At 42.2% G+C, this 16534-nt stretch overlaps 1 protein-coding gene across 2 annotated transcripts in view; it reads right to left on the bottom strand.

Moving 5' to 3' along the window:
• The window catches only part of GREB1 (growth regulating estrogen receptor binding 1), a 188634-nt gene that overhangs the window by 73288 nt on the left and 98812 nt on the right, over positions 1–16534 (bottom strand). For both annotated transcript variants that reach the window (XM_075598371.1, XM_075598372.1), the window contains exons 8-14: positions 15153–15278; positions 13068–13205; positions 6808–6993; positions 5359–5709; positions 3679–3807; positions 2878–2988; positions 259–456 (exon numbers count right to left, since the gene is read on the bottom strand). In XM_075598371.1, the coding sequence (XP_075454486.1) occupies positions 259–456; positions 2878–2988; positions 3679–3807; positions 5359–5709; positions 6808–6993; positions 13068–13205; positions 15153–15278 (1239 nt within the window). The remainder of the gene's footprint in view (positions 1–258; positions 457–2877; positions 2989–3678; positions 3808–5358; positions 5710–6807; positions 6994–13067; positions 13206–15152; positions 15279–16534) is intronic.

Genomic DNA, 16534 nt, shown 5'->3' with positions numbered 1-16534 from the left:
GAATACGGCGGGTTTTAAAACTGGCGAAATATTGATTCTCGCCACCCGCGCGGCAAGTTTTTTTTTAGGGAAAAAAAAACGGCGGATTTTCCTCATCTCGCCATTTTTCCGGCATTTACTGAATTGCTGTAGGCATATTTGCCAAAAAACTGGCGAGGTAGGGCTTCTCGCAGGTTTTTGCATAGGCCCCTGTGTCGGGGTTGTGTGAATATTACATTTATTCAATTGCATGATATTAAAAACAGGCCAAAGCCATACCTGAACTCCAGAGGTGGGAAAGTGTCTGCTGGTAAGTAACCTCAGACGGAGGAACACAGATAAGAAAATCTACTTTCTCAAATGATCCCAAATCAAGGTTCTGAGTGCTGGAGTCTGCAATCGAGCAGACATGAGATAATAACTTCTGAGCCACTGCCAGCTGAGAGGGACGAATTTGGTGCCATTCAACGTTATAACCTGTAAATAAAGGCAAATATGTAATGAGCTGTATCCAAGAACGACATGCACACAGACATCTTATTTTTATTATACTGTACAACTGTCTATGTCCGATGAGTGAGATTCCAGGGTTCTTAGACGTCATTAATTACACCCTTTTCCTGCTACATGGGCCTGATTTGCAATGTGCATCAAACTCCCCTGCTGGTGAAGGGTCATATTTTAATTTGAATGAAATAATTCTGGTTTTGCTGACTGACTGCAGAAGAAACTGGAAGCGCTTGAGCTTGCTATGTGCTAGTGCCACATAGTGGCATATGCTGCAGCTGCACTGGGAAACAACCATCCCCAAAGAACATGCTTGTGCTGTCACTGTTGGTATACACAGGATACAATATGCAGTGGCGGGTTAAAAAATCCGCCACCATTAGGCACTTCCCATGGTGCCCCCCTCCCTCTTTAGCGCTGCGATGTCATGTGGTGTTGCGTTGCCATGGCAATGTGACATCACGGCGTCAAATAGGAGGAGGGCGGCATGAAGGAGAAGGTAAGAACTTTACAGAGGTCCCACGCTCTCCCCCGGCAATCAGTGGAGAAGAGAGCGGGACTCTGGATATGGGAGGAGGGGGAAGGGAAATTTGCTGCCCCAAAATGTTGCCGCCCTGAGGCCCGGGCATAATGAGATATTCGACTATATGCTTTGGTTTGTGTGATTTAACTCTGACTGTGCTTTCTTATCATTTACCTGAGGCTAGGAGGGGTCAATCGGAGCAGGATGGTCCGACCTTAACACAGGGAGCCCCTGTTGAGGTTTATATGGTCCTTACATTAAGAAGAATGGGTGTGGCCCATCCCCCCTATTCAGTTGGTTAACATGGCCAGTCCCCAATTCTAGTTCTGAAAAGTTACAGAGGTACAGGGGATGCACCCATCCTTTCCAATACAGCGTGTATTCAAACTCAGAGCAAAAGTGATCTGCTGCACTCTCAAACACAGGAATACAAAAGCCTTTGTGTTCTTACAGTATTTCTAAAAAGTGTTATATTTACTGAACAGGAGTGTTCCCTGTGCTCACACTGGGGCCTTTACTGCTAGGGGAGACTTCTCTTTTAAAGGGCAGTGCAACAATTAACTGACGAGAGGAGAACAATCTGTTACTTTAAGGCAGTGCTACAAAGCATGATTTAATTTAGTGACAGATTAAGAATATTTAGAATAGCTCAAAAGTGATATATATATATATATATATATATATATATATAGCCACAAGATGGCCATACACACAGGGAGTAAGGAGCCTTTCCAGGAAGCAGTCGTGTTGCGTGGTAAAGGAGATCAGGGATAGTCGGAATAAGATCACAATAATAAGATTGCACAATACTAAATTAGGGCAAAAAAAAAATATTACTGTACATCCAAAAGCACACAAGCCCGACGCTTTGGTCCCCAGCTGCATTTTTGATGTAATCATTTTTAATTTTTTTTGCCCTAACTTAATGTTGTGCCGGTAATATGGATCAGGGATGCGCAAAGTGGGGGGCATGCCCCCCAGGGCAGGCGCAAGATTTTTCAGGGTGGGAGGTATCGGCTGCAGAGGCCCCGCGCTCTTCCCCGTGGCATTTAAATTAAGTGCTGGGGGATCCTGTGAGGCCTCTGCAGTGTCACCTACCTTGTCTTCGGTGACACGTCGCCATGGCAATGTGCGTCATATGACGGCGCGATTCACGTGACCCTGCACGTCATTTGACGCCGGATCTTAGGTAAGGGAGGGGGGGGCACGAGATAAAAAGGGCTAGCTGGCAGGGGGGGCGCTGCACACAAGGTTTGTGCACCCCTGATATAGATCACTTGTGATCTTATTCTGACTATATATTTATATATATATATATTTTTTTTTTTTTTTTTAAACCAGACACAGAACCTAGGTAATGTGGGTACAAAAGTGCGAAAGTACAGCAAACATAAAGTACCCATCAGTGTTTTTAAATGTCTTCCATAGGTCCCCGATCTGCTGCATTCCCCCCATTGTCACGCATACAGTGGTTAAACTGCAGACACGGATTCTGTGCTTTCCTTGAGAAACGCGTCGGAGGTCTTCATGTTAGACGTGTTGTTGTTCTTATAAAGTAACCTTTTTATCTGAACCTGCTCTCTTCAAGTTACAGTTTTTACTGAAACGACGCCCCTCTGGGGAAACTTCCATTCTTCGGATTCTGTGTGGTGAACTGCTATTTTGTTTTCAATACATTATTAAACGTACTTAATATGTCAGGCCTCTTTTTTAAAATTAAAATGTGAAATCTAATTTTGTTACTCTAATAAAATCTATTGGGTGAATGCGATAGCTGCATATGTAACCACTCTTGGTTGCTCCAACTGATCTGCAATGTAGAGGTCTCATTGGTTTCTCTACAAATAGCTCTTTTAATCTTCACCTACTTGAGCATGCAGAAGAGCCGGTGGTGTCTGAATTTGTTTTAGTTGGCGATGAAGAAATAGTCCCTTGATTTTCTCGATAGTACTTTTCCAGCAGATTGTCCAAGTCTCCATCTATCGAAAGAAAGAAGATATTCAATGCTAGGCTCACTCAATTACACCATCTAGAACAGGGGTGGCCAACTCCAGTCGGCAAGGGCCACCAACAGGTCCCTGCTTCAGCACAGATGGCTCAATCAGTGGCTTAGTCAGAAAGTCTGATTGAGTCACCTGTTCTGAAGGAAGTATATCCTTAATACCTGCCCTGTTTTTGGCCCTTGAAGACCGGATTTGGCCACTCCTGTTCTAGGACAAAATCAGAGATTCACACAGATGAAGTGGAAGAGAGGCCGTGCCTTGCTTGCTCCTATTATCAGCAAAGGGATTCATTCCAGTGCACGAACAAAACTAATCTAACAACTTTGCACCAATTTTACATTAGTCATTTTGTATATAAAATAAAAGCAAAATTAAGAGAAAACCAAAGGATACCATTAAATCATTGTTCACTGTAGGAACCTTTGGTTACAGAATGTTATTTCACAGACAGTGTATTATGCTTGCCCAGAAGAGCTTACAATCTATTTAATTGTGCATAGATGTCTTGTTTAGAGTCATATAGAGTCCGTTCCTGGGTCTTCACCCACTTCAGAAACCAGTGCATTAAATACATTTATATATTTTTACCTCCTTTGGTCGCAGAATAAACCTAGACATATCTTCCACAATTTGTGTTCCACAAAAAAATGTTGTGCTGTTGAATACCTGGACACAATGCACTGAAAAACGCTCCTAAGGACTCCACTCTCCCGGTGACTAGTTCATAGTTAACTTCTTTTAGGTAATCTGCTGGAGAGAACATGCTTTCGGCTAAAATCCGTGCCTGGAATTTCCCTAAGGAATAAAACATAAGTCGCATGTTAGAATCACAATCAATTGACAATGTCGTACAGCAGGATTTGTTACAAAAAAGTGAAAGATGTCAGTATCCACGAAACATTCATTATTTTGCCTGAATACATTTTCTATTGTTTATATTGTGTGGGTGTATTCCTCATTTCATACTCTATTTGGAGGACAGCAGAAGAGGAAGGAGAAAAACGGAGCACTAATTCCACTGCTTGCTTGAAAAAACACAGAGGTGCGTTCCCATAATAAAAAAGTTTAATGGATCAAAAACAACAAACAAACAGAGCACCTACGCGTTTCAGGTGATTCACCTTGATAAAGGGCTACAAGCCTGAAACGCGTAGGTGCTCTGTTTGTTGTTTTTGATCCATTAAACTTTTTTATTATGGGAACCCACCTCTGTGTTTTTTCAAGCAAGCAGTGGAATTAGTGCTCCGTTTTTCTCCTTCCTTTTCTGCTGATCTTCATCAACGGAGGCACATTATACCCCTGGATCAAGTGGACACTGCGGCTCCTCAATTCATGAGTTCCAGTACTGTATGTGAGTTCATTCCACTTTCCTTTCCATTAGTGGCTGCAAGGATTATTATTGTTCATATACCCCATACTATTGCTATGATGTTGTTTTGATGCTGGATACCGGCAGGTGTGTATTATACTTACCTCAGTGCTTGTGGGATTACATTTTCAGCTATACATCTTAAAGTGCTTTTGGGAGTATTATATCCTAGCCTTACTTATTCTTCTTGGAGGGGTACTCCATTTAAGATTTTAAGCTTGTTATTTTCATACTAGCTGCTTTTTGTTTCAGAGCACCATACAACTTTGTTTTTCTATTTGGAGGACATGAAGATATTCTCCCCCTATCCCTATCTGGGTATTAATACTATACAGTCCAGTTTGAAGAAGGGACTGTAGTGAAGGGAGTTAGTACAGTAGGTCCCCGCTTCTCGGCGATCCGCCAGTACGGCGGTACTGTTTCCCGACTGCAGTAAAAAAAAAATTGCGCATGCACAGCCGGGAACGCTGAATCTGCGCATGTACAGAAGTGAACGCCGAGTCCACGCATGTATGGAAGGGAACGTAGAGTCCTCGCATGCACAGAATGATGCATTCTGGGACAGCGCAGGGGGGAGGAGAGACGGGAAATCGCCGGTGGACATAGCTTTTGTGCGCTCTGCACAAAAAAAAGCTGTTACGCTTTTCGACGATTTCCGCTTTTCGGTGGGTTTCCTGGAACCGAACCCGCCAAATATGTGGGGCCTACAGTATTACAACAAATATATTGTGCTTCAACTTATTTTTGCATTTAAACTTTGAACAATTGTTCTCGGTTATCCCCGGGGATGCTGTGTGCCCTCTAAACATTTTTTTTTAAACATATATACATAGTTAATATGGTCCAATATATTTAATTCACATGTCTTGGGCCCTTATTCAATATCCTGTGAAGCTATCTAAACCTGCGCTGGGGAAGTTTTCATTGGAACAGAGCGGAACTCTTCTCTGGTATGGATAGAACAACACCTACATTACCTGTTATTACAGTGCAGGAATCTATGCCACTGTGTCTTGAAGTGCAGATTATTACCACATAGTTGGTATTCGCCAGTTTCCCTTCCACCAGCAACTTGAACATTTCTAAAAGCCCCTCTGCTAAAGAATAGCTGCATTCGATGATCTTGACACTTTCGTTGCAAGAACTGGCAGCGAGGCCGGCCAGCCAGGGGAGCTGAGCCGCAGTCACGGGGGTTATGGGACTCGGGAAGTGCGGGAAAGCCTGGGTCATGGTTTGCTGATACTGCCGAATTTCCGCAAGGTGGGTTTCCCTCCAAGAACGCATGAATATCTGTTCCAGGTCCTCAATCATCGGCACCTGATCTGGGGCTGAAAGCACAAAACAGTATCACAAAACCGCGGGGTTGCAGAAGTAAACTATGAAAGATGCACACAACCAAAATATGTAGCACCATTTCATCTGAACATTTATTCAAATTGCTTTCCGTTTCTCGTCTCGATCGGATACATTGGGAAATAATCTCATTATTTTTTTAGTGTTGGAAGACTAATGCATTTAGAAATATTTCGAAAATATTAAGAACATACTGTATTTTCGCGCACTCTGACCTGAGAACGGGAGAAAGGGAGAACGGTAGCTCCCAAAAGCTTATCGATATACAAATGTGTTAGTCCATTAAAAAAGGGATCACCAACAACACAGATGTCCATGCATTTCCCTCTGCTGTGCATACAGTATTTGAAGGTGCTTCCATTTTCTAAAACGTTCTCTGTAACCGAGTTCTTACTGTATATTAGTGCAACTTTGAAATTGGATATTTTCCTACTATTACTTCATGAAAGTATGAAACAATATCAATAACAAATGTGTTATTTCCATATATATATATACAGTATATACTGTATATAGAGAGAGTAGGCAACACGATGATATGCCAAAAATGATGCATTGTAGTAGGAATATTTGCATGCTTTTATACAATACATCATGTTTGCAATATTATATTTCTAGCAGCAACAAGTTATTTTATTACATGTTAATTTACTCCCAAAAAGAAGAGAATACCATACATCTTTACTGATATCAATGTAGGTATTTAAAAGATTGCTGAATAAATGTATAAACATGAACTAAGCCACATCATTCCTTTGGCATCACTGTGTCAAGAGTTCATACCGTTACTGAACCCCACACTTACTACGTGTATGCCAGGGGCGGCCAACTCCAGTCCTCAATAGCTACCAACAGTTCGAGTTTTCTGAATATCCCTGCTTCAGCACAGGTGGTGCAGTCTTCAACTGAGACACTTATTAAGCCACCTGTGCTGATGCAGGGATATCCTGAAAACCTGAACTGCTGGTGGCCCTTGAGGACTTGAGTTGGCCACACCTGGCGTACGCTAACACTGTGGGCGATTTTGGCCATGTCTGAGCTTAGCTTCACTGTGTATGGCAGGTTCATCTTACCAAGTTGTACGAGATAATAGACGGTTAGTAAGAGCTGCATTTCCTCTGAGATTGGTTGCAATGTGGTGGCCCCGTACTGTCCATATGCTTTGGGCATGGACTGTGAGTTTTTGTAGCAGTTGTACAAGAGAGGGCTCACAATAACATCACTCACATTACCGCATAGGTATGGGAAGCTTCCATGACCTGCAGGGAAGATCACAATGTAAGAACTCTCAGGATCATTGGTGGAACTACAATAGGTGCAGCCACATCAGCTGCACCAGAGCCCATACTTCCACACACATGTTCCAGGACAACATTCCAGCATTTCTAAAGGCCCCACTCTCCCCACACCACTCCTAAAGCCCTACCTGTGGTGCAGGGGGTTACTCAGAGATAGCGGTGTAGGGAGCCCACCCAGGTGGTCCTCACTTGGAAGTTAAGTCCCACCAGGAGTCGAGCCCAACTTCCACAATTGTCGCCTGGGTGGGCACCTTAAGTCTCCGCTGCGTAAGTCCCCCACTCCACCTGCTCAGGATATACTAATATGAGCTGCCACATTATTTTAAATAACATGATGCATACTGTCACTGAGCCTAAAACGTTGATGTTTTGTGGTGTCTCCACTAATGCCAACAATGGGAAGGGGGGAAAAAGAACAAAGCTTGAAAAAATTGCACAGTAAGGTGGATTACACGTGAAGCCAAATGTACTAGGAAGTGCTCCCCAGCTGTACTGGAAGGTGTTTTATGGAGTAGTACTGCTTAGTAAATAGGGCCCAATGTGTTTTGGGAGTATTAGAAGGGTCAAGGCTTTAAAGCAGAATCCAAGCCGGGCTTCTTCAGTGTTTTACATGTTTACACTGGATTGAAGCAGGGTGTCTCCAGAACTGAACCCAGTTACTTTCAGCTCCAGGGACCCCCTGCTTCCGGAGATACTTATCACTGTAGGGGGTGCCGGTAGCAATAGCCTGCTCGGCTAGCAGGGTTCACGTTATGGGGGTGTTTCAAAGCTCAAGTGCATACTTGCCTTCGGAGGTAAGTATCTCCAGAAGCAAGGGGTACCCGGAGCTCAAATTTATGGTGTTCGGTCCGGAGACCCCCTGCTTCAAACCTTTGTTAACCATGGCACCATGCTTGTTTCCTAAAGGTAGATTGTGATCAGCACTTCATAGACGTAATTGGAGTGAAGTTGAGATCATGTGCTATGGAGGTGGTCATGTGCTACGGAGGTGGTCATGGCTACAGAGGTGGTTCGACTCTTTGGCACTGAAGAATTGATTATGGCTCGAGTCATCATTCCAGTAACAGAAACTTGAGACAGTTGAAATTGTGGTCACAATTGTTAATGATAACCTTGCGTTGATGCCAGGAGCCTCAAATTCATGTTGTGTCCCTTTGCATCAATGTATTAAGGTGCTCTGTGTCAGCTTTGCTCTGCTTGCACCATTTGTCATTTGTGGAATCGTGTTTGGATCAGTTAGGGGAAGAATTGTGTCTGCAAATGTTGCAGTTCGCAGCTGCCTCTATTGCTTGAACCAGTAGCATGTACATTTCATTTATTGAAACACAAAAAAGACAAAAGCGCAAACGCACATAGTGAAGTTTGTAAAAATGGGTGAATATAATTTTAGGGTATAATATCTGCGTACATCAGGTTAGTGGGTATAAAGCATTTCATGTGCAATACATGAGTTTACCAACGCCGCACTACCGCCTCCAGACTTTGGGAACTCAAGAAAAGAATTCTAGGGACTCAACCTACTCAGGTAGATAGAGGGATTTTCAATCTCTCCACGTTTATCCTCACAGAGGATCAAAAAAGAGTCCTAAGTAAAGGACTCTCTTTTTCTAAGACTAGTGGGGCAAACTCATTTCAACTTTTTAAAGATCTTAATAAATTTACAAGAAATATCACACTAAAAAGACACTTTATTAAGTTGAAAAAAGAAACTAACAACATAGTAGATACAATTCAAGCATTAGATAAAGATAAAGATACATCAGTATGTATACATACGCCGTTTAAAACATAATCCACCTTTTACCCATATCACTCTAGGGGTAACCATGTAGAAACCTTTTTTGATATGGTTTATAATGATCTAAATAAAATTAACAACAGTGATAGAAAATGGAACATTAAACAGAATATGTCCAAGGCTGAAAATCTTGCATTAAAATTTCTGCAGGACAATAACCAACTAATTATTAGACAGGCTGACAAGGGAGGAGGTGTGGTTCTACAAGATCGCTCTATATATGAGCAAGAGGCACACCGACTCCTTTGTGACCCTGTCTTTTATAAGAAACTAACCTCAGATCCTACATCATTATTTCTAATTACTCTTAAAAAACTTCTGGATGAGGCATTATCCAAAACAATAATCACAGAGAAAGAATATGGGTTTCTTTACAATAAGTCACCAAAAATACCGGTGTTTTACCATTTACCTAAGTTGCACAAATCTCTCATAAACCCGCCAGGGAGACCAATAGTCTCGGGTATATCCTCACTGACAGCAAACCTATCCCAGTATGTGGATTATTTCCTGCAAAGAATCGTAGGGGAGTTACCTTCATATCTAAAGGACTCCTCCGCGGTACTAAATCTCTTTGCAAAATTCGAATGGAAAAGCTCGTACAGATGGCTGACGTGTGACGTCCAAGCATTGTACACTAGCATTCCACATATTAAGGGTATTGCAGCAGTGGAGGATTACCTGAGACGGGAACTAAACATCACAGATCTAAACAGATGGTTTATATTAGAAGCCATAAAATATGTGCTTAGCCACAACTATTTCCTTTTTCTTTCCCAGTTCTTCTTGCAGGTTTGCGGAACTGCAATGGGCACACGATTTGCCCCCAGCTTCGCAAACCTGTATATGGGGAACTGGGAAGAAATTTTCATCTGGAAGGAAAATCCATTCCTGAAAAATATAGTGATATGGCGTCGCTATATAGATGACATTCTCTGTGTGTGGGAGGGTGATGAAGAATCAGTAGACGGATTTATGAATTACATCAATCACAATGACCACAACCTGGTATTCACCCACGTAACACACGCAGAGAATGTCAGCTATCTAGATCTGGACTTAACAGCCTCAGTGGCAGAAGGGGTAACAACCAAAACCTTCTTTAAAAAGGTAGACACGAACAATCTCTTACTGGCCTCCAGCAACCATAAAAAAACTTGGATTAGCAACATACCTGGAGGTCAGTTTATGAGAATAAAGAGAAACTGCAGCAAGGAGGCAGATTTTGAACTACAAGCCCAATTTCTGTTCTCAAGATTTTTAGAAAGAGGCTATAATTACAATCAACTCAGACTTGAACTAGATAAGGTTAGAAAAATAGATCGGAATAAACTGTTAACACAAAAAAAGAAAAATCCTCTAAATGTAGATGAGGATCGAATAGAAGTTCCATTCATTACAAACTATAACTCTATGCACAGACAAATAGAAGGAGTCATAAAAAAACATTGGGGTATTATTTCTACAGACCCCATTCTCAGTGGACACATAAACACATCTCCCAAGTTTATATATAGGAAGGCCCGCAGTATAAAAGACACACTAGTACCGAGTGATATAGGGAAAACTGTAACAAATAGAGGTGCCCAATCCTGGTTGAGTAACAATCTAGTAGGGAACTTTCCCTGTGGAAGATGTTGTACATGTAAACTCCTACATACTGAACGCAAAACATTTAGATCAAATATAGATAACAAAGTGTATAACATTACTGAATTTATCAATTGCAATACAAGATTCTTAGTGTATTTACTAGAATGCCCCTGCGGCCTGCAATACGTAGGCCGCACAAAAAGATGTCTGAAAACACGTATACAAGAGCACGTGAGAAATATCAAACATGCACTACAGACTCATAGTGTAAGTCGTCACTTCTCAACCCACCATAACAAAGACCCCACAACTCTGACTTTCAAAGGGATTAAAACCATCCCCCAAAACAGACGTGGAGGAGACAGAGTAAAAGATATATCAGTCCAAGAAACTTACTGGATTCACCAGTTGAAGACCTTAGGTCCTAAAGGCCTAAACGAAAACATAGACCTTTGGTGTTTATACTAAATAATATGTATAAACAGGCCCCGTATAGGTATATGTATCAGAGCAATTGAGTACTTGGTTTTTTTTTTTTTTTTTTATATAATCTGAACAACATCTGCGATATCCATTCATAGTAATAAGCATTATCATTCTTTATACGTGTAAGTAACACCTGTTTGTTTTATTTCAGAGCCTTTGAAATACCCTTAATCACTGGCATTTTTATTTAAGTGTTTTTTAATATGTATTAATAAATGAATAAATATATTGTGATTTTATTATACCCCTGGACCAGCACTGAACAGGTCAAACCACTAGAGCACTTTAAGAAGTCATTACTAAAAATACCCACACTTGTGGGATGATGCAAAGTGAGGATCAGATTGGTGTAGACACCTCTGATTGTGACCAATCAGTAGCGGAGCATGGGTATAAATATGTTCTTAAATCAGTTCAATTTATCCCTGAAGAAGAAGCCTATGCTTCGAAACGCGTTGGATAAAGATTTTAATAAGTCGTAGGACTCTATCCCCACACTCTGTGTGATTTTTCCTGCATTGGACTGACTTCTCACAAAAAAACTGCATTCGGCAAATTGCAGTAAAGCTAAGATCGTGCTTTACGGCACCACCTCCCTTTGCGGCCGGTCGCAAACCCCGCGGGACACGTGACCTACTGCCAAAGTGAGCTGAGACACAGTGGCAGCTGGAAAACAGACCCGAGAAGGAGCAGCTATAACGGCAGCGATCGGGGAAGGAGACTGACCAAGACACAGCACCGCAGTGGAGGTTTCCAACTACAATCGAGACAGTGTGTCCTGGATGCTGTGAGAGAGAGTTCCCAAAGTCTGGAGGCGGTAGTGCGGCGTTGGTAAACTCATGTATTGCACATGAAATGCTTTATACCCACTAACCTGATGTACGCAGATATTATACCCTAAAATTATATTCACCCATTTTTACAAACTTCACTATGTGCGTTTGCGCTTTTGTCTTTTTTGTGTTTCAGTTGCCTAGGGGTTTACCCCTGTTCATATAGCTGCAGGTCACCCATCGATTTAGAGGTTGTATTTTGTTATATAAATAACACACGGAGGTGAAGGGGTTAATCAATAGATTTAATAATTTGCGCACTTTATCTGTTTTTTGTTATAACATTTCATTTATTGCCTGACATTTTTACCCAAATACCTTAAACTTTTCAGGTGTTACAATAAACATCTCATCACATTGCATCTACTGAGAATTTGCCCAAACATGACAGTTGTGAGGTTTTGTCCACCTAAAAGAGATGTAGTCACTGCAGAACTGTATCTGCCATTGTTTATGTAAGGCAATATAAATCTTGTTTTGGCTACGTCCTGCCATACCAAAATAAATACAGTACTATCTATGCAAACTTTTTACAGATGTATCGAGGCATCAACAAATATGTTCGCATCATACCTACATTTCTGCTTTCTTGTTGTTAACTATTGAATTGTAGTGGGAATATTGTGACTCAAAGCAGCCAGAGATTTAGAAGCTGAAGGACTATGGATTAGTAACACACAGGAATTTAGGTGCAACAGGTTGTGAACCACTTATCTAAATTATAGTAATTAGTCATTTTCTGGTGTCTGTCCTGTATGTCAGTAATAGTTACACACTTGTATTTGAAATAACTAGATAGTGAGATAGCTGCAGGGGATCCCAGGACTATCAAGTCCTTGCTATTGATGGAGTTTGGCAAAATAAGATTTCAGCAAAGTTTTGTAAATCTCGGCAAGTGCGCAAATATTTGTCTGTGTGGTTTATCATTAAACAATCCGTGCAAAAGCATGGAAATCCCGCTCTAGTCTTTTCACTGAAAATATATTCATTATTAGTTCTGGCGATATTTTGAAATATTGCCTTATAAAACCAACATTTTAAAGCAAATATATCTGTTTCACCCTGTTTTATTTTTTGTAATACTTCATGCAAACAAATTATTATGGCAAAAAAAAGAGGTGTGTTTGGTCAAACGCAGAAGCAACCACGAAGATCCGCACTTGCAAACAAATGCCATTTCTGCAGTGGTTTGGAACTTGGGCGAATAATTTGCCCATCTCTATTCATTGCAAAGACTCCAACATATGCTTGAATACAGCCTTCAGTTTCCAAGCACCTTCTCTGTGTGACAAGAGTTCACATAAGTAAGGCTGTCTGTCACTCACCTTTAAAAATGACTGGCTTACTCATGCATGTTTTCAACAGGTTTTCTGGAATTGACACGGGCTCTCCAGCGGCTCCCATTGGAGAAGAAAGAGGTGCTCCCGAGGTGGATTGTGGGACACACAACTGAGCTAAAGTGTCTAAATGAACAATATTTATTTAAAATTAGCAACTTCGCTGCCAGATACATTTAATATAATTGGTTAAAAAACATAATAAGTGTAAAACATGAATGAGGTGCAAGCGCCTTGCAGTGTAGATACTGTATATATTTTGGTTTTCCCGTATTATAAATTACGCCATGACTTATTGTTCCTTGTGTCCGCTAGTGTCGGAATACAGTGCAGAGATCGTTACCACACAGCCTTACTGGTAAATAGTTAACAGCAGTTTAATGCCAAGCACACTGTCAATTGATCCCAATGCAATGCTTACCTTTTAATAAATACCAGCTGGTTTATTGCACAATTGATGGTGTGGTCAGTGTTTCACATTTTTGCATATTGTGCCCATTCACAACACACAGGCTTGTCCTCTGACAGAAAAGGGATTAAAAGCTGAACCCTTTGCGTGCCTGAGTGGTCATGGTGCCAGTCATGATAATATGAGATATTAGGTTGTTTAATCCCCTTTGGTGCTTGAGGGGTTAATGAGCTACATTTGTTTAACAAAATACAAAATGCTGGGTTTAAAACCGGTCAGGACTGTTTCTTTGGTCTGCTCTGAATTTCAAAGGGACTTACTTGGTGAGGGGGTTCATCCTGGATAGGCCACTAAAGGTGTCAATTGTTTTAATCAAGTTCTATAGGCATGGTCTGGGGAGAGCAACTTCAAAGCCTCCTCTACAAGGGGTGGGCTTATGCCGGTGCCATGAAAAAGAATGTATTTAAGTCTGGAAAAGGATTTTCCCAATCAGATGTCCACAGAGGCGTACTTGAGACCACATACGGGATATTTCGTCTTCTCTTACCAGTGACCTCTCTGGGGGAAAATCTATGGCATTTGGTAAAGTATAGGTTTTCTTTTTATGTTTTCTACTTTTATTTTAAGCAGCTGTTCTGCCTTATATTGTAACTGTATGTTTTTTTGTAATACTTTATCTGTCATCTAAGCACTGTATTTTTATATATATTAAAACATTTAATAAGTAATTCTTTGGGCTCTGAATGAACTGATTGCACGATCTGGGGAGAATAATTACAATTCGGACACATTTTTGCTACACCTGATTTTGGTGTGTTAAAGTGCATAGTTTTTTCCTATAACAAACAGGGACTAAAATATTAGTCTGATATCTTTTAGCATTTGCATACCCTCAGGTGGTGGCAGTGGATAGTTATGATTCGCAATTGAGTAGGGGTTAATATTAACGCACTGGTTCTTTGCGGAGGAGAAAGGTGGGGTGGCTAGAGTAGTCGTGTGTATTAACCCTGGTTGCATGTCTAAGTCACGTGCTCACTTGTGTGCTGTTCGTGGAGGTGGTACATTGGGACAGATTGAGGAGAGATATAACTCATTTGAGGGACCTTTGCAAAGGTGAAGAGTGGGGCACTCTGTGAGTTGTGTATTAATCCTTGTCCTGTAGAGGAGATATTGTCCATTTGACGGACCTTTGAGGAGGGGAAAAGTGGGAGCGCTTGCGGGCGTCAGTATTAATCCTTGTGCTGTATGCAGGTCGCGCTCTACCTGGGTGCTGTACGTGAGAGTGCCTAAATGCCACCCGTGACTCTGCCACAGTGCGGTCACGCCCACGCTTCCAATACACGTGTCTGCGGTGACCATTCTGGCGGAAACAGAAGAGGAGGCCTCCTACTCTTCCATTTCCTCACTGGTTAGATCACGTCCTGTTCTCCATAGGAACGCTGGACGCGATCTAACCCAGAAAAAAACAAGCCCTCTTAGCATGATATAATCACAACGTGATGGGGCCCACCGGAGAGCCAGTCCCCATGACGTATCGACTATGTTCCAGAGGCACTCAAAGGGTTAAATAAAACGAAATGAGCTCGGAACTTAACAAAACATTTTAAGACATCCCTTCTTCGTGTGGTGCAATAATTGCACATTATGTTGAGTTTCTCACTTACCAACTTTGCTGCAGTGACTTGTGCTCAGTGAGTTGTTCTGAGGGAAGCCGGAATCTGCTGAAGATGGGGACTCTGGCGACCAGCCTTTGTGGCGCTTTTTGGGAGGGCCCGAATTCGTTAAATTGCCTGAAATAAGACCCATTTAACAATCATTTTAGCGAAGTGGATCAGTGTTACCAATGCACCAAGCAAAATAATTGAGAGGTGGTAAAGAGAGGCGGACATATTAGTCTCATAAAAGTGATTTTGAAAACTATTAAAAACAGATATCTGCTGAACAGTTGGACAAAGAGGGCTCCAGCAGGTAAGGCTGAGGCAGCCATGTTCTGTGAGACCCCTCAGGTAAGGCTGAGGCAGCCATGTTCTGTGAGACCCCTCAGGTAAGGCTGAGGCAGCCATGATCTGTGAGACCCCTCAGGCCAGGTAAACACTGAGGCAGCCATGTTCGGTGAGACCCCTCAGGTAAGGCTGAGGCAGCCATGTTCTGTGAGACCGCTCAGGTCAGATAAGGACTGAGGCAGCCATGTTCTGTGAGACCCCTCAGGTAAGGCTGAGGCAGCCATGATCTGTGAGACCCCTCAGGTCAGGTAAGGCTGAGGCAGCCATGTTCTGTGAGACCCCTCAGGTCAGGTAAGGCTGAGGCAGCCATGTTCTGTGAGACCCCTCAGGTCAGGTAAGGCTGAGGTAGCCATGTTCTGTGAGACACCTCATGTCAGGTAAGGCTGAGGTAGCCATGATCTGTGAGACCCCTCAGGTCAGGTAAGGCTGAGGCAGCCATGTTCTGTGAGACTCCTCAGGTCAGGTAAGGCTGAGGTTGCCATGTTCTGTGAGACCCCTCAGGTCAGGTAAGGCTGAGGTAGCCATGTTCTGTGAGACCCCTCAGGTCAGGTAAGGCTGAGGTAGCCATGTTCTGTGAGACCCCTCAGGTCAGGTAAGGCTGAAGTAGCCATGTTCTGTGAGACCCCTCAGGTCAGGTAAAGCTGAGGTAGCCATGTTCTGTGAGACCCCTCAGGTCAGGTAAGGCTGAGGTAGCCATGTTCTGTGAGACCCCTCAGGTCAGGTAAGGCTGAGGTAGCCATGTTCTGTGAGACCCCTCAGGTCAGGTAAGGCTGAGGTAGCCATGTTCCGTACTAGGTCAGATACGGAAACAAATTGCCATGGCTTTCAAAATTAAGATTTTGCATGGAGCTGCGATTGAATGAGTGAATAATCTTAGGTGGCTAACATCAGTAGGGAATATTTGTGCAAAAATGGATAATGTAGCGCTAACAATTATATAAAAATACTAATGAATTAGTTAATAACCCTAATAATCACAAAAAAAATTAGTGAGGGACGGCTGCCAAATAATATAACACTGACTACCTATGTCAGATAAAAAC

This window comes from Ascaphus truei, chromosome 4, assembly GCF_040206685.1.
Source record: "Ascaphus truei isolate aAscTru1 chromosome 4, aAscTru1.hap1, whole genome shotgun sequence".
NCBI classification, from domain to species: Eukaryota; Metazoa; Chordata; class Amphibia; order Anura; family Ascaphidae; genus Ascaphus; species Ascaphus truei.
The sequence above is the reverse complement of the archived record's forward strand: the minus strand, read 5'-3'. Positions and strand labels throughout refer to the sequence as shown.